The sequence below is a fragment of the Lepidochelys kempii genome, chromosome 5, assembly GCF_965140285.1.
Source record: "Lepidochelys kempii isolate rLepKem1 chromosome 5, rLepKem1.hap1, whole genome shotgun sequence".
In the NCBI taxonomy this organism is placed as follows: domain Eukaryota; kingdom Metazoa; phylum Chordata; order Testudines; family Cheloniidae; genus Lepidochelys; species Lepidochelys kempii.
This window is the reverse complement of record NC_136384.1, coordinates 92,720,677-92,744,372: the sequence shown is the minus strand read 5'-3', so window position 1 is coordinate 92,744,372 and position 23,696 is coordinate 92,720,677. Positions and strand designations below refer to the sequence as shown.

Sequence of the window (23,696 nt, the reverse complement as noted above, 5' to 3'; positions counted from 1 at the left end):
TATTTCAAACACATAGAGGAAACGTATTTTCTTTTCTCCTTTTCATAACTGAAAGGTCAAACGTCTTTTTGCTCAAACTTGCCAAAATATTCACCTCTGTACAAAGATCAAAACATGGAAAATGTATGTCCCTAAGGTGAATATTTTAATTAGTTATGGGCTTTGAAAATGCTGAGCTAGCAAGGAAACAGTTTGCAACCTAAACTTTGACACTTACTTCCTTTCGTATTTAAAAAAAGTATATGCACCACAGTTCTTAGGAACACTTATAGCTGTTTCTCTTTAGCAATGGGTTTGGGCCACAAAGTTTAGATCCGGCTCAGAACTTGTTTGGGTTCTTCCAATTCAGGGTTTTGGGTCAGTATCCATCTCTAATTTCAGTATACATATTCAGTGAATTAGTCTGTTCTCTTTCAGGAGGAGATGCCATTTTGATGACACTTCAAAGCAAGGATTCAGTTTAATTCAAAGTACAGTAGGTTTGAGAGACAGCAGCCCCATTAGAAAGCAATTTGACTCTATTCTAAATTATCAAGTTTTTTAAACAATTTGTTTAATTTAGCATTTGATTTAATCATTGTTAAATCAACTATTTTCTTTTCAATCATAGATCTTAATTTATAATTCCAAAGCTTCATAATTTCCAGTGCCTTCACAGTTTTCTTTACACTGGTAAATGTATACTGTTTGCAAGGTAGCATGATGACCATCAGCTAACATTTTCAAATGCTGAAGGCAATTCTTTCAATTCAACTTTGTAGGAAACAGACATCTTCCAAACTGATTGGTAATTATCATTTTTATTTTATTTTAGACATTTTTATAAACAATTTTAGTGATTTACTCCTCTGTGTAGTTCAACACAGAAATCTCTGTTCCTGCTGCTATTGCCTGTATCCTGGACCCTAGGATATTTTTGATATAACACTAGAGATTTCCTTTATACTGGCATTCTTAGTTACCTTGGAGGACCTTCCTTTCTTTCTGCTTACTGACCATTACTAGCTAGGTATTTTAAAGTACTTACAAAAGGACTCATCCCTCACAAGCTGGTGGAAATGGTGGCAGACTTGGGCAACCTGAGAAAGCTCTTTATGGGAAAACAATGAGAAGATGCATAGCCACAGTTCATCAGGAAGAAGCAGCCACAGTGAGAGGTCACTCTCACGTTTACTATCCTAAAAACAAATCAAAGTAACATGCTATTACAAGGAACAGCGAACAAATACAATGCATTTTCTTGCTGACAGCTAACTCCCGTCCATGCCAAACAGTAAAATAAACAAATCAGATTCAGGTACCGAAGAGAAGAACATTTTCTTCTGTTTCACTGGCAAGCAAAGTGAGAGGAGACTTTAATGCAAGGTGACAGTCTATTTCTCCTCTTCCATTTCCAATCTGAGGCATCAGAACCATGTATTTTTTAATTTTACCCACCTGGATTTTGGGTTAGCTGGCCACAAAATCTGGGGCTTAGCCTGCTGGTCAGAAGGAATGGGGATCTAGCATTCTGATCAGCCACACCCTTATTAGCCAGCTCAGTTTATCAATACAACTTTCTGAATAATAATAATGATAACAATAATTCCAGATCTGGAATCTGTTGGTTCTGCTTAGCTCTCCCAAGTTCGAAACACAGCCTGGAACACACTTACGCCACTTTGAGGACACATGAAGAAAATGACCAACCACCTCTCATTTTTTTAAGTGCTTCCTATGGTTTGCAGACATAGGGCCAGATTGGCCTCTACACAGGAAAAGTACAGGAGACAGGAAAACTCAATGTATAAAAATCTTATAACATTTACACAGCATTGACCTGTATGGGCAGAGATTTGACTCCATACGCCCACAAATCCCCTGAACAACAGTGCTTTCTGGTACCACACCCTCCATGATGACAGAGCTTCTGAAGAACAATGTTTTCCCTTAGGAATGTACTAAACTTCACCATGTTACTTTTATTTTATAAAACTTCACCAGAGTTGTCATTCAAGGTAGCCGTAGATGGGCTTCAATCCCCATCTCTTCTACAAAATTCTCCATCTGAATGCCAATAAGACTTTTTGTCTGCAGAATAGAGAGTCTTTTTATTACCTAACAACTCAATTTTAAGACAAGTCTCATAAAAGCTCTCCAGTTCTCTCTTTTTCAAAATATAGTTATAAAATTACCATTTTGCTGTTCTTACAGCAGATACATCATTAATAGAAATTTGTTCACATTAGAAAACAGATTCAAATGACCAGATTAAATAAAGTACTACAAACTTTTCTAAAAAAGGTAAATAAATACATAAAGAAGTTACTGCTTTGATGAATTTGGCTCTGGGTTATTAAGGCCTGATCCAGAAGGTGGAATATTTTGGGCAGACAAGATCCTTTATTTGTAAAGACCGGATTTGTGGTTAGTATAAAAAATAGATTTCAAAATTCTGAAACACCAGCATGTTTCATATACAGCTAAGGAGCTGATGCAGACACTTACCCAATTTACTGTTTCCTCAAAACCTTGAAATGTACTTTTGCAAGGTTGCTTGGAGTCAGTGCCTGGGTGAAAGAGAAATTATTCTGGAATCCCAGAGCTACATGAAAGTCTGTTTGTTTGGTAATAGAGAGCAACATATGAGGAAAAGATGAAGCAATATTTCCATTTGGCCATACTATAAATAATCAGAATGACAGAAATTAGAGATGAAAAAGACCTGGTAAGGTATTTAGTTTACCTCCTGTTAGGGCAGGATTCTTCCCACCTGCCTTTAATGTAAAACAAACAAACAAACACAGCAGCCACATATAGAAAAATATATTTGGTGGTTCTACGTATCAGTATCTTGGCAGTAGCACCAGATTTTCAAAAGCTGGCCTCCCTTTTTATGACTGCAAATTATGGGGGCAAGTAGTTGCACGCATAATTTTGTGCCATAATTATGTGTGTGTGTAATTATTTGGGCACAAACATTGTCATATGTACGTCTGAGGAGCAATTCGATCATTAGACATCCATGTAACCTTAACGTAACTATGCTGACAATTTTACAGGTGAAAAAAAAGAGGCTGATGAAGGCAGGAAGCAAATGCTGGTACTTAATCTCTAAAACTAACCTAAACACAGAACTAGATAACGATATTCCCATATTAGTAGGAGGATAGATTTCGTGGCTTTAACAGCTCTTTTCCATCTCTAATATATCAGGCATTCCAACGGAATAATGTGTTTTTGGCAAATATTCAAATCAAACTTTTTTCTGTCTTGGTGAGTGGTACAATTATTAATTGAATTACATTAATTTTTTCTGTCACTACAGCTGCTAACAGACCAGTTGCCTTATACTCACTATACATTAAAAAAATAATCAAACATTTGTCAGTACAAAGGCCACTCACTAGAAAGCCTTTTAATCTATGCAATGTCATACACTATTCTAAATACATTATTAGCATCTTTTAGAAAAGCAAAAATGGTTGAATGCCAAAACTGTAATGCCACTGCTGACACACTGATTGTCTTTGTACGTGGAACACCATATCATCAGATAGAGATTCAAATGAACCATAGCTGCAAGTATTCATTTCAAGAGACTATTAAGAGTGCAAATGTCTGCTATATTTCTATTTTAGACACAAGTTATGTAAATAGTTATGCAATCAACCAACACATAAATAGCTGCCTATCCTGATTACTAGGGAGCACCTTAATACTAGGCACTGATGCTCAACAGTGAGTTACAAGACAAAGCTTTATGGATCACATCTACACTAAATGAGCATTCACATAGCATTGAATAAATTCCCAAACTCTTGTCCCATCATTCAATGTACCACTTCGGATAGATTTTTTGAAGGCAGACTCTTCTTTGGCTGGTCAGGAACTGGAAGAAGCAACCCCCAGCGCATTATGAGTAGACAAAACAGATTTGATTTATTCAGATGTCCTCAACTGGCTAAAAATCAAATAAAAATACTTCACAAAAAGCACTCCTTATACCGTAATCATCTGCACAGATTAGTGCTGTGTTTGTTAAATAATGTTCACACTAGAAAGAACATTCACCAAAACATGCAATTTTCTCTGCTACTTTGGATGAGCACAGGAAACTCCCTTACTCTCAATTTTGCAGTTATAAATCTGTGGAGCCATAAATATCCCCAGGATATTTCTGTTCTGCTTGCATGTAACATACCCTTGTTCAGTTTTATGGATCTCTTGACTGGCCTATTTACATTTCACTTGCCTTTAATTGAGGTCCACGCTGTTAGGCTCAGAAAAGCCTTTTAATACTCCAAAGAAATGCTCTTTATGCAGCCAGTAAATTCATTCTCTTGTTTATTTTTAACATTTTAAAGGGTGTTTATTAAAGCCATTGTCATGGAATGGGTCTCTGAAGAGTGACCACTTATTTTTAAAGGAAGGTGATCTGTTTACCCTCTGGAAGACATTGATTTCTACCTTGAATTTCCGAAATCATTTTGTTCATTTAGGATGTAATGTAACCATGTTATATCAGGCTGTGATGTTGTTAGAATTTCCATGGCAGAGTCAGGCCTGACGATATTTACTGGAGGTCTCCAAGGAAAGCCAAAGGTGCTGCAGGAAGTGGTACTGGCAATTTACAAGAAGCCATTTCCCTTCTAAATCAGGACTGTCCCAATGTCCAAACACACTGTAAAGAAGCATTGTGATGATAGCACTGATGTCTTGCAGATGAGATACAAACCCATGGTCCTGACTATTTCTGGTTATTAAAGATCTCAGCATTTTCACAAGAGAGGGACTGCAATGAGAGTCAAGGGCTCTCAGTACCTCTCCAAAAGGTGTTTGTTACCTTCCAGAATCAGTGCTCACACTAGATCTGATCAGAGAACATACACATATTACATAAGACAAAAGAAACTGGGGAAGTAATGATCTTACAAATTACAGTTGGGGAGTTAATTTTTTTAAAATATTTGTTTTTATCTTGCTGTTCTTCCCTACTGTTTAAATTATCCCTAATGTAAATTATTTTCAAATTCTCTAATCTGCATTGTTCCAGTTTATTGACACTTCGAGCTACAGTTTCTTTTTAATTTTCAGGTCAGCATCTGTTGATTATCACTCAGCTTTAGTTCCCTGGATAGAGTAAGCACCTGGAGAATGCAAAAGGAAGGTAGGTAAATGGGAACGAAGGTCAAAAGTGATTAAAAGGAACATAGTGAATACACATGAACACAAAAATTACATGAAACAATTTACACATCGTTCCTGTGCATATCCTAATAAAAGCTTTATGGCCTGTTAACATGCTTAACAAATATGTGCATACATTTTTACTTACAAGCATTAGCAGTCTTCACAAAAGCTACTGATGTGGTTTGATAATTAGGTGGTTTCTGCTGAGCTTTTGTAGATGTGGTAGGTTTTGGGAGAGGATATGCCTTCATCTGTCTGGAATTGACACAACCTACAGAAAGGAGGAAAGTTTTGATAATACTATAGAAGTAAGAGGTAGAAATTAATTATTAGATTATGAAATCCCCAATCCTAGTGCTCTACATGCCACAGGGATGCTACAGCTACAGGGCAAAATTCTCTGGTGTAACTGCCTGTGACAGATATGGCAATTTCCTGCAATATCCTTGAAAACCTTATTTAATTAAGTTTAAGTATCTTTGGCGTCCATTGTATTAAATGCAAAGGTTATATATTATTGTGGACCTAGATGATCAAAGGACTATACTGAACAATGTGGCAGACAAGATGTGGGACAATACAGATGAAGTCGATTTCCTGGAAAATATTTAAGAGGTGATGCATGCAAATTCTCCACCCCAGGTTATGCAAACACCCAGCCTTTCTAAGCTATGCTCTGAGGAGTGGGCTTTTGTCTGCTGATTACCTGTCACATGAGGTCAAGATCAAGGCCCCAAGCTGTATAAAGGAGAGTGATCTATTCCTGCAGGTGCTTGTTCTGAGCTAAGGCTGTTATGAACCACAAAAGAAACCCTATATGGAGTTTGAATGACTGACTCCTACCAGAGCCTTTGTGATCTCTGGTAAACTGTAGATTCTTTATTGTTTCAATATGTTTTCTCTGTAATGCTTTCACCTGAAGAATAAATGTGCTTGCTTATAACAAGCTGTGTGGTAACTCATAACTATTGGCAATTACATTGCTCATAGCCTTTTGAAGAGAAAGCAAAGTGCAGAACTTGCCTGTTTAGGCAGTCAGACTCGCTAAGAATATCAAAGTGTAGGCAGAGATCTGTGCCTGGAAAACCCTGGTTAGAAGGGAGAGAGATGTGGGTCTCTGCCCAAGAGAAGTGACATCTGAGGAGCTGGGAATCTAGAGTGGAATGAGTCCTTGCCTCAAATACATTAGACCTTGATTAAGCAAAGTACTTGAACACATGCCTAATTTTAAGGAAACAAGTAGTCCTACTGAATTGACCCATGCTGCCTCAGGACCTTACATGACAATGCAAAGCACACCTCTTTGCACAGGCCATCCCCCTATAAAATAGCCTCAACATGGCCTATCTGGCTTTCTTGGCTTCACTGGCTTTCTTTGCCCAAAGATGTCTTCCCTAAAGCATCCAAAAAGATGCAAACTAATGGAAGGAAAAAGGACAAATAATCAGCTACTCTTTATCTCTCCATCTAGATTCTCAGTTGCACCCATCTTCATAGCATCTGAGTGGATGGCTAGGGAGTAACTATCTCTAGTCTTTGCCCAGATACTTCTGCAGATTAAAAATATCTAGTTGATAGGCAAAGTAGAAATATATAGCTAGATAGCTACTCAAAATAGAATGTGGAGGAATGGCAAACAAGAATGAGGGAACATAGACCTTTTGATCCCAAACCCGACAGCTTACTCCTCTATCACCTTAACTAAATCAGATAGGTATTAGTATCTTGTACGTTAGGTTATGATTTGCTAGGAAAGGAAGAAGCCAAATTTAAATATCAGTCACGAGAAATATAGATGAAGAGAAGCACCATATGAAACCAGATACTACAGCCAAAAAACAACAGAGGGACTAGGAGAAATACTACTGTACTTCTTTATGAAACTGCTATTACTGAATCACTGTATGATGAGCTAAGAAAGGCACGCTGGCAACTGATTGCACTTCTTGAGCATTCATCCCCTCATGACCCTGAAACATTTCCAGTTAATATGGGATGGATTTCTAGCACCATACCAGCTTATGTAACAGATCTAAATTGAAAGTCTAATTTGTGCGCTTATCATGAGGCTATGTACTCTTACGTACCAAAGCAAATTTTATGCAGATATCTACTGATAGGATCATGTCTCATAAATCAGTTTTCCTGCAGACCAAAAGTCAAGCAAGCAGAACAACAAGAAAGAAGTTTAACAACATATAAATCTGAGTATTATTTTCTCAGTGAGTCTTTCACTGAGCTATTGAGATAACAAGAAATGATGCAAGACTATCATTCTGCAGAAGGCTTGTGATCACCTACAACAGAAAATCAAATAATGTAAAAAGAGATTATTTCATGACAAAAACTCTTATTTTCAGAGTGCACTGCCTCTACAGAGGTGGGGCCTCCTCGACTAAGAGAGAAGGGTTAACCCCTGCTGTACCAGTGCATGGCTGATACACCCCATCACAGTCCTGTATCAGCCATTCCATTATCTTGCTTGGATTGATGTCAGACTGACAGGCCTATAACTGCCCATGTCAGCCCATTTGCCCTTTTTAAATATTGGCACTTTAGCTTTCTTCCAGTCTTCTGGAACTTCCCATTGTTGTAAGACTTAATGAAAATCAGCAGTAATGGTCCAGTGAGCTCCCCAGCCAGCTCTTTTAAAACTCTTGGGTGAAAGTTATCCAGACCTCCTGATTTTAAAATGTCTAACTTTAGTAGCTGATGTTTAACATTCTCCTGAGATACAAGTGGTATTAAAAAAGTGTTATCACATGATATTACTGCATCATTTTTTCCTCCCAAATACAGAACAGAAATATTTATGAACACTTCTTCCCAGTTACATCCCTGTAAACTTTCCCTCTCCTACCCTCTGTCTCCTTTGTAGGGTGGGCCCTTAAAGGGGCAATAACCCCTTTTTCTTCTGGACCCACTCACTGTGGTGAAAGCATTTTATGAAAATTTGAGAGTGTAGATTAGATTAGTCCCTGCATTGATCAGACTGATTCACTTAAAACAGGGGTCGGCAACCTTTCAGAAGTGGTGTGCCGAGTCTTCATTTATTCACTTTAATTTAAGGTTTCGCGTGCCAGTAATACATTTTAACGTTTTTTAGAAGGTCTCTCTCTATAAGTCTATACGTTATATAGCTAAACTATTGTCGTATGTAAAGTAAACAAGGTTTTCAAAATGTTTAAGAAGCTTCATTTAAAATTAAATTAAAATGCTGATCTTACGCCGCCGGCCCGATTAGCCCGCTGCCAGCCTGGGGTTCCATTCACCTAGGCTGGCAGCAGGCTGAGCGGGGCCTGTGGCCGGGACCCTGGCTGGCAAGGGGCGGGCTGGCAGCCAGAACCCCAGACTGGCAGTGGGCTGAGCGGGGCCAGCAGCCGGGACCGAAGACTGGCAGTGGGCTGAGCGTCTCAGCCCGCTGCCACTTAGCCTGCTGCCGGTCTGGGGTTCAGTCCGCCGGCTCCTGCCAGCCAGGGTTCCAGCTGCCAGCCCCGCTCAGCCCGCCGCTAGTCTGGGATCCCGGCCCTGCCCACATAGAGTGGGTACCTTCTCCCTGGTTCTAGCCCATTGTCTTCCTCTCTCTCTGCACTGACAGAGGGTGGGAGTGCACTGAGCACAGGGCTGGGGGTGAAGGAGCGGGCTTGAGGTTGGGGTGTAGGGTCTGGCCAGGAGCTAGAATGAGGGAGGGGGCTCAGAGTTGGGGTTTGGGTGTGGGGTGTGGAGTGCTTACCTGGGCAGCTCCCATCTGGTGCAAGGGGTGTAGGTGGGAATGTAGGGGGTGAGAGGGGATGCAGGAGCTCCTGTTTGGTGCTCAGGGTGGGGGTGGGAATGTGGGGGATGCAAGAGTCAGGACATGGGGTATGAGGGGGCTGGGTACGTGTGGGAGGTGCAGAAGTCAGGGCAGGGGGCATGTGAGGGGGGTGTAGGAGTCAGGGTATGGGGGGCTGGGTATGTGTGGGGGGTACTGGAGTCAGGGTTGGGGTCGTGGGGGGTGCAGGGCTCAGGGCAGGGGGCTGGGGTGTGTGTGAGGGATGCAGGGCTCAGGGCAGGGGGCTGAGGTGTGGGGGGGGGGCGTAAGAGTAAGGGCAGAGGGCTGGGCGTGTGAGCTAGGGTCTTGGGGGTGTTCCCAGCCCCCGCCCAGAGTGGCTCAAGACAAGGGGCTGGAAGGGATATGCCCCCCTTCCCCAGGCCCCATCCCCACCTCTTCTCCACCTCCTCCCCGGAGCAGCGAGTGCGCTGTGGCTCCACTTCTCCCTCTCCCTCGCAAGGGCCATCAGCTGATCGGCGGCGGGGAGGGAGAGGAGGAGAGGCAGAAACCCAGCATGCTGGGAGAAGAGGCGGGGGAGGGGGAGAGCTTGCTTGCTCTGCAGCAGCAGCCGGCAGAACCGAGCTTCTTCATCCTGCCCCCCCCGGGGGGGGGGCAGCGCGAAAAAGAGGGACTGGGGCAGGCAGGATTTTTAATGACACACTGCTGCTGCCGGGGTCCCGGCCTGGGTTCAGCAGCGGGCTGAGCGGGGCTGGTGGCTGGGACTCGGCAGGCAGCAGTGTGCCATTAAAAATCAGCTTGCGTGCCATCTTTGGCATGTGTGCCATAGGTTGCCGACCCCTGCTCTAAGGTGCCACAAGGACTCCTCATTATTTGTACTGGAAATGTTTCAGGGTCATGAAGGGATGAATGCTCAAGAAGTGCAATCAGTTGCCTGCTTGCCTTTCTTAGCTCATCATACAATGATTCAGTAATAGCAGTTTCATAAAGAAGATGGAGTAAAAAGGTTATTTTACCTCTGTACTTGGCACTGGTGCAACCACTGATGGAATACTATGTCTAGTTCTGGTGTCCACAGTTCAAGAAGGCTCTTGATATATAGGAAAGGATTCAGAGAAGAGCCACAAGAAGGATTAAATGATTAGAACACATGCCTTATAGTGACAGACTCAAGGAGCTCAATCTATTTATCTTAACAAAGAGATGGTTAAGGGGGTAACTTGATTACAGTTTATAAATACCTACATAGGGAACAAACATTTAATAACGGGCTCTTCAATCTAGCAAAGAAAGCTGTAACACAATCAACTGGCTGCCCACCGGAGCTAGACAAATTTCGACTGGAAACAAGGTATAAATTTATAAAACAGAGTAATTAACTATTGGAACAATTTACCAAAGGTGTGGAGGATTCTCCATCACTGACCATTTTTAGATACAGATCTGATATTTTTCTAAAAGATCTGCTCTAGGAATTATTTTGGAGAACTTCTATGGCTTGTGTTATATGGCAGGTCAGACTAGATGATCACAATGGTCCCTCTTATGACCTTGGAATCTATGAACCTAAGAAAGAGCAAGAAGCAGCTGGATGAGGTCAGCGGAAGAGGAACACTGCCCTTCTTGCTCACCAGAACTTATATATTTATATATTTATATATATATATTTATAACTCACCAACCAGGCCCAGAGATTGGGCTGGCACCACGCACCCATACACCCACCCATGAAATTTGCAAAAGGACCAGTTTTCCTCATGACCCACTCTGGGCTTTATGCTAGTCGCCCTTTTTTCCTTAGGGATTGCAGGGGAGTCGGCTTCCTCACAGTAAGTCTGGGACTCGGGGGTTAGGTTCTAACATTGTAACTTAGTACATAAAACCCATGGCAAATGTCCAATGCAGGTACTCCTTAGGAAGGTATAAAGGGTTATCAGAGAAAATGGACTGGAAAAGGGTTTGAAAGAAAGCATCCCTTAAGGAGCTGAGGAACAGGAGGTTGGGACTTCTACATTTGGTACAGCAGGGAGCCAACTCCCTCCTTTTAGAGCCCCCTTTTAGCTCAGACAATGGGTGAGCAGTGGGGTATCAGCACTGGGATGGCTGGGTCCAGGTTGCAGATCATGTAGAAATGATTAAGGAATGATGATGTCCTGCACTGTAAAATTCATTGCCAGGTATTGCCAGATATTTTAAGAGAATAAACTTGCAGCCTAATTAAACTATATCCATTGCCTCCTGTCCTTCTTGCAGCAGTAGACAAGGCTCTACTTCGTATTCTTTGTTCATTTGTGCTCATCTCAGTGATGTACAGGATCCTTACGTTGAGTGATCTCGCCAATAAATGGGATAACAACAATTTGTTTTTAATGTGAAATCTACAAACTGAAAAGCACAAATAAATCAGCTCAATGTGGATAGGGCCTTCAGCAAGAGCAAATGCTTATACCAATGAAGGTGTCTCCAAGAAGATGGACAATGTGGGGGAGGGCAGAGAATCACTGGATAGATGACATGCAAGGTATTACAGTAAGATATCCACATTTTTATTTGCCTTCTAAATTATTCTTCTCAGGTGAAACTCACAATACCTAATACGGGGCCATGAAAAGCCCTGTGTGTGTGATTCCAAAAGAAAGAATAAGCAAGGAGGCTCTAGATATGGTCATGGATATATCAAAACTACCAAAAATATCACAAAGTCTGCTGCTGCCTCTGCACACCCTGGAGTCAAGATTCATGGGGCTCTCCCTATAGAAGTGCAGAGGGTAAAGTTTAGTAGGTGGTTGGGTAAGTGGTAGTGGTCAATGGACCCATTAACTGTGCAGATCCAACGTGCACAGATCCTGCACAGTAAGGTTGTAGCAAGCTATGTCTGCTATTAGACCACAAAATACACTAATGGACACAGGCTGGCTGAGCAAGTGCTCCAAGTCTAGCCTCCTGGCTAGGAGAAGGGAAGATTCCATCTTTCTCAGTCTCCATATTCGTCCTCCCTGTGCAAAGCCTGTTTACTTGGGCTTTGGTGAGAGGTGTGATGGCTACCCAAATTTCAGCCCTAGTGACTATTATCCATTTAACACATCACTTTTCTCACAAGGAAGAGAAGAGGAAAGATAAAAGATATGGCAGAGGGGCTCTTTAAATCCCCATAGCAGCAGATCATTTCTCCCTTTTTTCATCTGTGCTTTTAATTAAAATATTAAAAATTAGAAATAGATTTGATCCCTTAGAATACAGTTACATGTGCTATTTCAAAAGAAAGTTCAGATTCTGGAGTCTAGCCAAACTCCCCCTCCCTCTCCACTATCAAAAGTTACATGCTATACATGCATCAAACCAGATACATATTTTCATGATATTTAAAATATTAATTTTCTTTGGCATATCATAGATCTGGTCATGTTTACTGGTTATTGATTCACATACCTGAAGGCTGAATATTTTGAGATATATAGACCATCTTCTTGCCCACATCAGCTGAGACTGGTCTCTGTACACACTGTGATCTAGATCAGGCAAACAAAAAATTGTTGGAATAGTATATTTATTTATTTCCACTTGCCCATCATCAGAGGCTAATAATATATTTAATACTATGGATTGACAAACATAGTGCATAGCTTTGGCACTATAGCACCCGGTAAATGGAAGACAAACATGTAACTGAAATCATACCATTGCTATTTTATTAAACTTACTAGACATTTATTTAAATATATAATGTAAAACATATGTGGAGAGAATAAACATTTGATAAGATGCAGAGCTGAATCAAAGAACATGGAACCATGGTGACAGCCATATGATAAATGCTATGAACCAATTAAATAGTTTGCAGAACCTATTACATATATCCAAGGAAGGTTCTAAAAAAATTCTCTGTTAACTTGTCTGGGTTTAGAAATTTTTTAGTGGCTCTTAAAAAAGAACTGTATGCTGATTCCTCCCACTAAAGTATTATTAGGAGAATATCTGAATCTTGTCGTGTGTGAATTCATCCCTTTCATTATCAGACACTTCCATCACAAATTATTAATCAGATCACTTCTAATAACAACAGCTTTCCTTTGGCTAATCTGGCAAATGAAGGCAGTGAGCTTGAGTCAGATGTTCACACCTCTCATGTGTGTGCACATGAACTCTGGTAACATTAACTTTATTTCAAGAGGAGACTTTGTTTAATTTTTCCTCATTAAGTTACTGTAGAGCAAATTACTCACATATATGGAATTATACTACAAGTGCTTATTGACTCATTATTCCTTCAGTGTTAGTATAAATTGTTGCTCCTTGCCCTTGTTAAATAACTGGGAAAAATACAAGAGCCACAGTGTATAAATAGAGTTGTTTTAAAACATTAATGTTCATTTAGAAGTCAATTAGGAAATACACACATACATATTAAAATGCAGATTTTAATAAAGCATTTGATGTACTCTCTCATGACAGATTATACATAAAGTCCATTCAAATTTGTTTGGGTTTAGAGGAAAGTCACATGGAATGAAAACTGACTGAAGGAACAAAAACAAAGGGTTAAAGATAAACAGCAAATTACTGAATGGAGGGAGGCATCAAGTGGGATACAACAGGGATCCAGTATTTTGTCCTGTCATATTTAAAATACTCTCTAATGATCCAGAAAAGGGAGTAAACTGAAATTAGTAAAATTCTTTCATTCAAGGAATTTGAATTTCTACAGGAACATGTAGGCACTTTGGGTGAAAAGAATTATGAACTTTATCATTTCATGATCACAGCGCATGATTCTGTGGAACGGTAGTAGGGAAAACAACAGAATAAAGACAATGGACTTCAAGAAGACAGACTTTAGCAAAATCAGAGAATTGTAGCTAAGATTTGGGGGGGGAGGGATAGCTCAGTGGTTTGAGCATTGGCCTGCTAAACCCAGGGTTGTGAGTTCAGTCCTTGAGGGGGCCATTTAGGGATCTGGGGCAAAGATTGAGGATTGGTCCTGCTTTGAGCAGGGGGTTGGACAAGATGATCTCCTGAGGTCCCTTCCAACCCTGATATTCTATGATTCTATGATCCCATGGGAAGCAAGTCTGAGGGCTTGTCTACACTGGCGAAAGTTGCAGTGCTGCAACGTTCTTGCTTAGGGGCATGAAAGAACACCCCCCTGAGCACAGCAAGTTTCAGCACTGTAAAGCACCAGTGTAGACAGTGCACCACCGTTGGGAGCCGCGTTGCAGTGATTAGACAACTAACATAGTGAACATCAGTATAAATGGGGTAGGATTTGAGGCTCAAACAGGAACGAACAAGTTAAGAATTACTCACACAAGTTAGATGTCTTACTAGGCAGGGCCTGATTAAATATATCCTAGAATACTTAAGGAACTGGCTGAAGAGATACCTGAGCCATTAGTGATTATTTTGAGAATTTGTGGAGGACAGGGGAGATCCCAAAGGACTGGAAAGGGGTAAAATATAGCACCTATCTATAAAAAGGAGAATAAAGACAACCCAGGGAATTACAGACTAGTCAACTTAACCTCGCTACCTGGAAGCATAATGCAGCAAATAATCAATCAATTTGTAAGCACCTAGAAGATAAGAGTGATAAGTAACAGTCAACATGGATTTGTAAAGACCCAATCATTTCAAACCAACCTAATATCCTTCTTTGACAGGATAACAAGCCTTGCGGGTAATGGGGAATCAGTAGATTATATATATCTCAACTTTAGTAAGGATTTTGGTACTGTCTGACATGACCTTCTCCTAAGCAAACTAGGGAAATATAGCCTAGAGACAAACCTACTTAAGATGGGTGTACAACAGATTGGAAAACCGCACTCAGGGAGTAGTTCTCAATGGTTCACAGTCAAGCTGGAAGGGCATATTGAGTGGGGTCCTGCCAGGATCTATCCTGGGTCTGGTTATATTCAATATTTTCATAAATGATTTGGATAATGGCATAGAGAGAACACTTATAAAGTTGGTGGATGACGCCAAGCTTAGTGGGGTTGCAAGCACTTTGGAGGACAGGATTCATTATGAGCTTGACAAACTGCAGAAATGGTCTGAAGTAAACAGGATGAAATTCAATAAGAACAAATGCAAAGTACTACACTTGGGAAGGAATACTAAACTGCACACATGCAAAATGGAAAATGACTGCTTAGGACAGAGTACTGCTGAAAAAGATCTGGGGGCTACTGTGGATCACAGATTAAATATGAGTCAACAATGTAAAAGTGTTGCTAAAACAGCAAACATCATTCTGGGCGGTATTAAAAGGAGTGTTGTAAGCAAGACACAAGAAGTAATTCTTTCACTCTACTCAGCACTGATAAGACTTCAACTGGAGTACTGTGTCCACTTCTGGGCACCATACTTTGGGAAAGATGTGGACAAATTGGAGAACGTCCAGATGAGAGAAACAAAAATGATTAAAGGTCTAGAAAACAGGACATACCAGGAAAGACTGAAAAAAATAGCTTTGGTTAGTCTGGGAAAGAGAAGACGTGGGGGGAGGGGAGGAAACATGATTGATAACAATCACTGAATACATAAAAGGATGTTACAACAAGGAGAGTGATCAGTTTTTTTCCTTAATCATTGAGGACAGGACAAGAAGTAATGGGCTTAAATTGTAGCAAGGGAGATTTAAGATAGACATTAGGACAAACTTTCTAACAGTAAGTGCTGTTCCAAGCACTGGAACAAATTACCTAGGGAGATTGTGGAATCTCCATCACTGGAGGTTTTTAAGAACATGTTAGACAAACACCTTTCAGGGATGGTCTAGATAACACTTAGTGCTGCCTCAGTGCAGGGGACTGAACTAGATGACCTATCAAGGTCCCTTCCAGTCCTACTTTTCTATGATTCACAGCTTGGGGTGAACTCTCTTTAAATACTCTCTCATACACAATGGCTTGTTCATGATCCACCCGAGGACAGCACCAGCAATAGCAGCTGCCACCTGCTCCGTTACGCTCATGAATGAGCTACTTTGAAGAAACGTTTTAGAACTCCATTGGCCAACAAAGATTCACTGACAAAAGTGTGTGTGGGGGGGGGGGGTTTGAAGAAGAATGCATCATACTGGCCCTGTTTTAAACAGTCAGTTAGGGTCCAGTCCTTCTCCCATTGAAATCAATGGCTAAAGAAACAATGGGGCACATACTTCACCTCTGTTCAGATGCAGTGGAGTGGGGCCACTGCAGAATATTAGTTGCAGCTCCCTGATACTCAGCCATCCACCACCACTGCAAGTTAGAGCTTCACAGTAAGCGCCTCTACCTTTCACTACTGGTGTAGGGTCTACCAGGGACCACAAGCCAATGGAGAATAGGGCACAGCAGAACTCCACTCTACCATACCCCATCTCCATCCCACCAATCTCCCTGAATCTCTCCAATACACCCTCTGTTTCCCCTTAGAGCTGTGTGGCACAGGGGCGGCAGGCACAGGAGGTGGTGGAGAGTTCCTGTGTGTAAGGGGAGTTCTCTACTGTCCATTTCCAGCAACTTTAAGATTCCTTTGTGCAAAGTGGCTTTAGTAGACCACAGAATCCATCCCAATGGCTTCACAGGAAGCAGGGTCAGGGCCTTAACAAGGACAGAAATGAGGCAAAACATGACAGAGGACGTGGGCAAGAGCACATGCACAGATTCTTACCGCCAAAGAACAAATCAATTGAAAACAAGAAAAGAGGCCCAATAGTAACTGAATCTAGATTAAAACAATTCTCTTCTTTATTGGTCCCTAGTGCTAAGAAGTTTATTAATTATGGAGAAAGCACACTTGGATTTTTACAAATAAAAAATGCCGTCCTACACAAACCAACCCAGAGCATCTGAATATTAACACAAAAACTTTTTCAGCTCTCTGCCATGAAATTATAAGAATTTAGCCCTCTTGAGTGTTTGGCCTGAATTCTCCCCAATTCTAAGTACACTTTGACTTTTTCCACTGTTTAGATGTATGCTTTTTATAATATGCTCACACCAATTCTGATAAGCTGTGAGTACTTGGTGAACGCTTTCTTCAGATAATTAAACTAGATGTTTTATAAATCTTATTTTATTTCTCTAAAAAGAAAATAAATACAAAAATAAATTAATAAAAATAAACTTTCAAAATAAATGATGCTTACTATAAGCTGGACTCCAAAAATGGGCCCAATCCTTTCAGGTACCCCACATGAATACAGAGGTTCACCCATGTGAAACCATGTCCAGGGTCAGGGAATATGAGATGTTAATGAGATTTTCCCAAGCTACGATTTATCTAGTTACTACTGGTACTATCCATTGCAGGAAGCAATAAATCAGGTTAATGGTGTAATGAGTAAGAAACAGAATTTGTTAAAACTGGAAATTTCACAGAAATGGTAGGACAACTTTTTCAAACATAGGTGCCTAAATTTGGGTCCCTAAATTGGTACAATTATCATCTTTTAGACATACACAGTACAACTAAGAATTTGACTGACAAGATTGTAAATATGTAAATTTATCATCTTTTTGTTGCTGCTCTGATTTCTTTGTTATTAGCTCTATAACAGACAATGGTGCAAATCCAGTCCTGTGTTATTCTATTGAAGTCAATGCATTTACACCAGGGTGAATTTAGCGTAATAACAATAATGAAACAGTTTTGCATTTCTATAGTGCCTTTCAACCAGCAATTTAAAAGCGCTTTGCTAATTCTAATGAATTAATCCTCGTTTCTCCTGTGATGTAGGGAAATATTATTATCTCCAACTTAATTATGGGGAAAATATCGAGCCTCATGAACTTGGCCCTTTTCCACTGGGCTCCAAATCCAGGAAGCAATGTCATTGGAGTGAGCTGCATCAAAGCAGCTCCCACAGCAAACCAGCATCGCCTCCTGCGCTTGACCCTTGCTCCTGCCACTCTCTACCTGGCTTCTAGAAATTAAAATTGCTGGGCAGTCAGAGAGAGGATCCTCAAGCTCATTCCACTTGATATGGATGGTGCCACAATAAGAGCCAACCCCGCCCTCTCCCCCTACTCAATTCTCTGTTCTTGTCAGATGCCATCTGAAGGCTGCTGCCACCAGACTCCGCCTATCTGCTATATAGATATCTTTTATGTGCCCCTTTTCCCCACTGCCTCTACTTATTCTTTTCTATTCAAAAGTATTCTGTAGTGTGTCCCCAGCACAGAGTCTGATTCTCACTTATGCTAAGGCTCCTTACCTTAAAGCAGGCGTAAATGTCATTTACACTGATTTTAAGCCCCTTTACACTGCTAAACTGGTTTAAAGGGGCCTAAGTATAAGGGATAATCAGACCATAATAAATAATGTTCTGCTTAAGAGACAATAAAAATATTATTTCCCATAACAGTTTTGTATTTTCCAACCCCTTTCTTTAACCATTTGCCATCTAATAGCTGACCTGAAGGAAGAGGGGAGCACTATAAACAAATGTCTTGCCACAGACCTTATTGTGACTCCAGGGGATACTAACCATGTGAGGAGTAGACTTGTTCTTTTCCACTCAGCTGCCTTGAGAATCCCCACTGCTTGATTTGTTTCAGAAGCAATTAGAGTTGTATAATAAAAATCTTGACTTTAATTCTTTGCCAGTCTAGTGTCTCAATTCTGACTAACGTAGTTTGGCTAATTTGAGTTAAAATTAGAATGTTTCAAATTAAATTGTAACTTTAGAACAACATACCGCAGAGCTAGAAAAAAATTGGCAAGGTTGATAAGATTAAGGATGTTGATGTCAGTATTAAAGCCCTAACTGGAGCATTTATTACAGATAATTTTTAGTGGATTATAAATTCAAAAAATTTAAAAAAAAGATAAGCAAACCTTGGCTTCAGTTCTCCATGTGTGTAAGATGACCATGCAATGCTGGATTTCTCCCAATACCTCTTAGAACCAGTCAGTTTTGTCCGAATGCTTTTGGTTTTTGAGAGTTTCCTATCTAAAAATATGTAACAACACTAAATGTTACCAAACATTTACATATAATGAATTTATGATTTTTTTAAAATCATACGGAGTGATCTTACTTCATTATGAGTAAATTCTGACAATAAAGTATAGTACAGTAGTTCCACATTCTACTGTATTCCACAAGAAACATTTCCTAGAAAACATATATCATCTTTACTCATTGAGTCCCAAGAACAGCCTAATCAGAGCTGTTTATTTACACGCAAGTGATAAAAAGGGGCTAATAAAAGCAGTGAATTTCACAAACAGTTGTTATGTGTCATTACTTGACAGCTCTTTTTTAATGCAAAAACTAAGCATCTCAGAGCACATGAATCAATTTCAGTTAACAATGAATTAGGAACTGGAGAGATGGATGCTACTTTATCAGTGCTGAGCCATTATTATTATTATTTTTATCTCAAAGGTCATAAAATTTTAGATTTACTTATAAACACCCAAAATAAATTATGATAGAGAAGAATAATTATGACAGTCAGAGAAGAATAAACAGGATCATGCATATATTCAACAACAGAGGATTACCACATTTCTCCTTAAAGTAATAGTTAGAAATGGTTATATATTTTACATAATTAAAAATGAACAACTTAGCAAATGTGAAAAAATTCTTTACCTATTGAAACGTGGCTTTTTTTCTGCTCTGTTTTACTGTTCAACTCAAGATTATCCAAAAGTTTCATAAAAGTAGATTCTCCTTCAGATGTGTCCTGTTCTTCAAGATGGCTATTCTCTTGTTTTATGGCATCAGGATTTATATCACTAACAGAGCTTAGTTCAGTTGCTCCACAGTCACTGTGAGTTTCTTCAGTCTCCTCTTGCTCAATCACCATACCCTCAAGATGTTTGGCGATCTTTTCCTCTTTAGAGTATCCAAGGTATTCTTGGAAAGAATATGGCTGGTTTCTCTCTTTGGGATGAAGACATCTGGCCTTATTTAACTGATCCAAAACACTAATATCACAGTCTGAATATAACAGTGGCTTATCATCCCAGCATATCTTTTGGCAAACATCACTTCTTTCTCTGAGTTTGGGGAATTCCTCTGAGTTGCTTTCTGAAACATGTGAAGATTTAATGACTTGACTGAAAACATTCTTCTGCTTCTCAGTCGCATCTCCTAGGAATACTTTGGATTTATGTTCCATATTGTCTTTAGTAGACTGTGTTAATATACCTAATAAAACACAACCACATCCACTGCACCAAGTCATATCTGGATAACTGAGGCATGCACAGTCAGGGCAAACTTTAAAAGTGTGTTCCGGAGGGTTCACTAATGAATTCAGCAAAGGATTGCTACTTTGCATGGCTGGATCTTTCTTAGAGCATTTTAGCTCTATTTCTTTTTGAGCTCTCTTGTAGTTATTTCCTTTACCCATACTCTTGTCAAAACTTGTGCTACTGAAGATACTGTCTGTTTGCTTTTCTCCAATCCATTTTCTCACTTCAACAGCGTAATCTGAGTCTTCCATATCCTTGAATCTTGATTCATTTCTCTGATCTGTATCTCTCTTCAGAGGTGTAAAATCTACCACCAGATCTTCTAATTCATCATTTTCTACCTCAGATTCACCAGCGAAGGGGATACATCTGTTTTCAGCCTCTCCCTTGATTCTACCTGCAATAACCTTGCCTTCACTGCAGCCATGAGCCTTTAAGGCCAAATTGAAATCTTTGTGTTTATAATTTTCTTTGTTCTCTAATATGTGCTTTTCTCCCACAGACCGTTTTCCATTTTTGTACGTCTTCTTCATGGAGGCAATACTACCTCCCAACACACCAGAACTCAAATATTTTATATTTTTTTCTTTAAATGAAAATATGCTGTGTGAAGATTTTTTGTGCTCCTTAATCTCAGCACCAGACCTATTTGATCTTTTTGTCTTCACAATTCTGTCTGTGAATTCCTCATCTGAACTATCAACTAGGGGAGCCCAAAAATAAGTACTAGGATCCTCACATGGAACCTCTGCCATTTTACTTGAATAATTGCCAGTTTTACACACAACTTGAGGTTCTGGCTGGACACTATGTATCTCTGACCACATATCTTTTTCACCTATATTTTGAAAATTTGATTTTTCTTTGCTGTTCCAGGTTTCATCAGCAAGTGCAAGTTGGCTCAAAATACCCAGGGAGATCTCAGGGTCCCTTCTTTCTCTCTTGATCCTAATTATTGTCTTTCTCTTATTATTATTATTAGCCTGAATGTTATAAAAACATTTGTTTTCAGGGGATAATGTTTTATCTCTTAAAGGGTCAAGAGAAATGCACCTTTCTGTATGCTCTGAGTTAACTTCAGAGACTGAAGAAAAGCTGGAACTCTTGCAAATATTAGCATGTGCATTGAGGTTAAAACCATCTGTTGATTGTGACAAAGAACGATATGAGCTTCTGGTTTCCCTACTTAGTGCTATTTCACTTTCATTGTCTTGAGACAAAGTAAGTCCTTGAGATAACTGTGAATATTTCGGCATATGAGCTGCTTGCTGAGATTTACTAAGGAACAATTGTGCCCAACTCATAACATGCTGGAGTTTTTGTGTCTCGGGAACAGTCAGATCCTCAAGTAGTCTATGATCTAATTCTGAAATACAGGTCTGGCTCATACACTTGCTATGCGTTTCTGGATTTCTGATAATTGTTTCTTGTTCTTTTCCTTGATGGTTTACTCCAGATGATCTCTGAATTAAAAGTTTTCTTCTATTTGTTGCATCATTAGGTTGCTGAGAGCCACTTAATGTGGAAGTCTGATTTTCTTCTTCTTTTGTGCTCACTGCAGAATGTAAAACTGCTCCTCTGGAAGCTGATGAACTTAGTTTATTATCTGTACCACAAGAGCAAATCTTTGTCCTTCCCCTCCTTCCATAGTAAGCTAAACGCTTGGCCCGTAAGAGCTTGAGGTCGCGGGTGCGAGGTGTATCTGTTTCATTCATGATTTCAGCATGGAGCTGTTCAGCTGCTTTTTCGGATAAATGCTCCATCTGCAAAAAAATATATGTACACAAAAATGACATTTTTCAGCAAGGGTAGAACTACAAATATAACTCTTACAGATAAACTGAGGCATTCCATGAACATATTCAATGCAGCATTACAGAACTGAAGCAACTAATTATAGGCAAAAAGGTAAAAAAAATGCATATTAGTTTAGATTAAGTAATTAAAACAAGATGCAATTTTACTTTTCCATTCTGAGGCTAAAAACTTGATCCTGCATCGAATGACGTCAATGGAAAAATTCCCATTAATTTACATGGGTCCAGAATCAGCTGTAGGAGCACTAGCTCCAGCTATGGGACCACTAGCTCCAGCTCAGCGAAGTACTTAGGCATGTCTAACTTTAAACATGTGAGTAGATCCATTAACTTCAATAGAATGGCTCATGAGTTTAAAAATTAGGCACAACCTTAAGTATCTTGCTGAATCAGGGCCTCAGTTCAGACTTTTTAAAGCTGCATGAGCTTATTGGCTTTAAGGCCAAACAGCTGCTTTAAGCACACAATTATCTTCTAAAGCAACAACATCAAAATACTCATCACATTACAAAGCTTCTTGCTAGAGTTTAGGGCAGGGGTGGCCAACCTGTGGCTCTGGAGCCACATGAGGCTCTTCAGAAACTAAAATGCAGCTCCTTGCATAGGACCAACTCTGGGGCTGGAGCTACAGGCACCAACTTTCCAATGTGCCAGGGGGTGGTCACTGCTCAACCCTTAGCTCTGCCACAAGCCCTGGCCCCACTCCACTCCTTCCCGCCCCCTCCCCTGAGCCTATCGTGCCCTCGCTCCTCCTTCCCCTCCCCCTCAAACCTCCTGTATGCCACGAAACTGCTGAATGGGAGGTGCGGGGAGGGAGGAGGAGGCACTGATTGGCGGGGCTGCCAGTGGGTGGGAGGTGCTGGGAGCGGAGTGGAGGAGCTGATGGTGGGGGCTGCTGACGTATTACTGTGGCTCTTTGGCAATGTACATTGGTAAATTCTGGCTCCTTCTCAGGCTCAGGTTGGCCATCCCTGATTTAGGGGAAGGAATATGTGACAATAAATGGTACATAAGAATGGCCATACTGGGTCAGACCAATGGTCCATCTAGCCCAGCATCCTGCCTTCCACAAGTGGGCAATGCCAGGTGCCCTAGAGGGAATGAACAGAACAGGAAATCATCAAGTGATCCATCCCATCACCCATTCCCAGCTTCTGGCAAACAGAAGCTAGGGACACTTCAAAGCATGGTTTCGCATCCCTAACCATCGTGGCTAGTAGCTACTGATGGATCTATCCTCCATGAACTTGTCTAGGTCTTTTTTGAACCCAGTTATATCTTGGCCTTCACCACATCCTCTGACAGAGTTCCACTGATTGACTGTGCATTGTGTGAAATACTTGGTTTTGTTTGTTTTAAACCTGCTGCCTATTAATTTCATTTGGTGACCCCTATTTCTTGTGTTATGAGAAAGAGTAAATAACACGTCCTTATTTATTTTCTCCACACCAGCCATGATTTTACAGGCCTCAATCATATCCCCCTTTAGTCATCTCTTTTCCAAGCTGAAAAGTCCCAGTCTTATTAACCTCTCCTCATATGGAAGCTGTTCTATACCCCTAATCATTTTTGTTGCCCTTTTCTGAACCTTTTCCAATTCTAATATAGCTTTTTTCAGGTGAGGCAACCAGATCTGCACGCAGTATTCAAGATGTGGGTGTACCATGGATTTATATAGAGGCAATATGATATTTTCTGTCTTATTATTTATCCCTTTCCTCATGATGCCCAACATTCTGCTCGCT

The 23,696-nt window shown here is 40.3% G+C and overlaps 1 protein-coding gene across 2 annotated transcripts in view; it reads right to left on the bottom strand.

Moving 5' to 3' along the window:
- Positions 1-23,696, bottom strand: part of LOC140911634 (uncharacterized) — a 117,773-nt gene that overhangs the window by 86,317 nt on the left and 7,760 nt on the right. Inside the window, exons 2-7 of one of the 2 annotated variants that reach the window (XM_078852880.1) lie at positions 19,527-21,897; positions 18,764-18,878; positions 12,371-12,450; positions 5,318-5,443; positions 2,488-2,549; positions 1,028-1,178 (exon numbers count right to left, since the gene is read on the bottom strand). In XM_078852880.1, coding sequence (XP_078709006.1) covers positions 1,028-1,178; positions 2,488-2,549; positions 5,318-5,443; positions 12,371-12,450; positions 18,764-18,878; positions 19,527-21,897 — 2,905 coding nt within the window. The remainder of the gene's footprint in view (positions 1-1,027; positions 1,179-2,487; positions 2,550-5,317; positions 5,444-12,370; positions 12,451-18,763; positions 18,879-19,526; positions 21,898-23,696) is intronic. The other variant, XM_073345075.2, reaches the window with a different exon arrangement.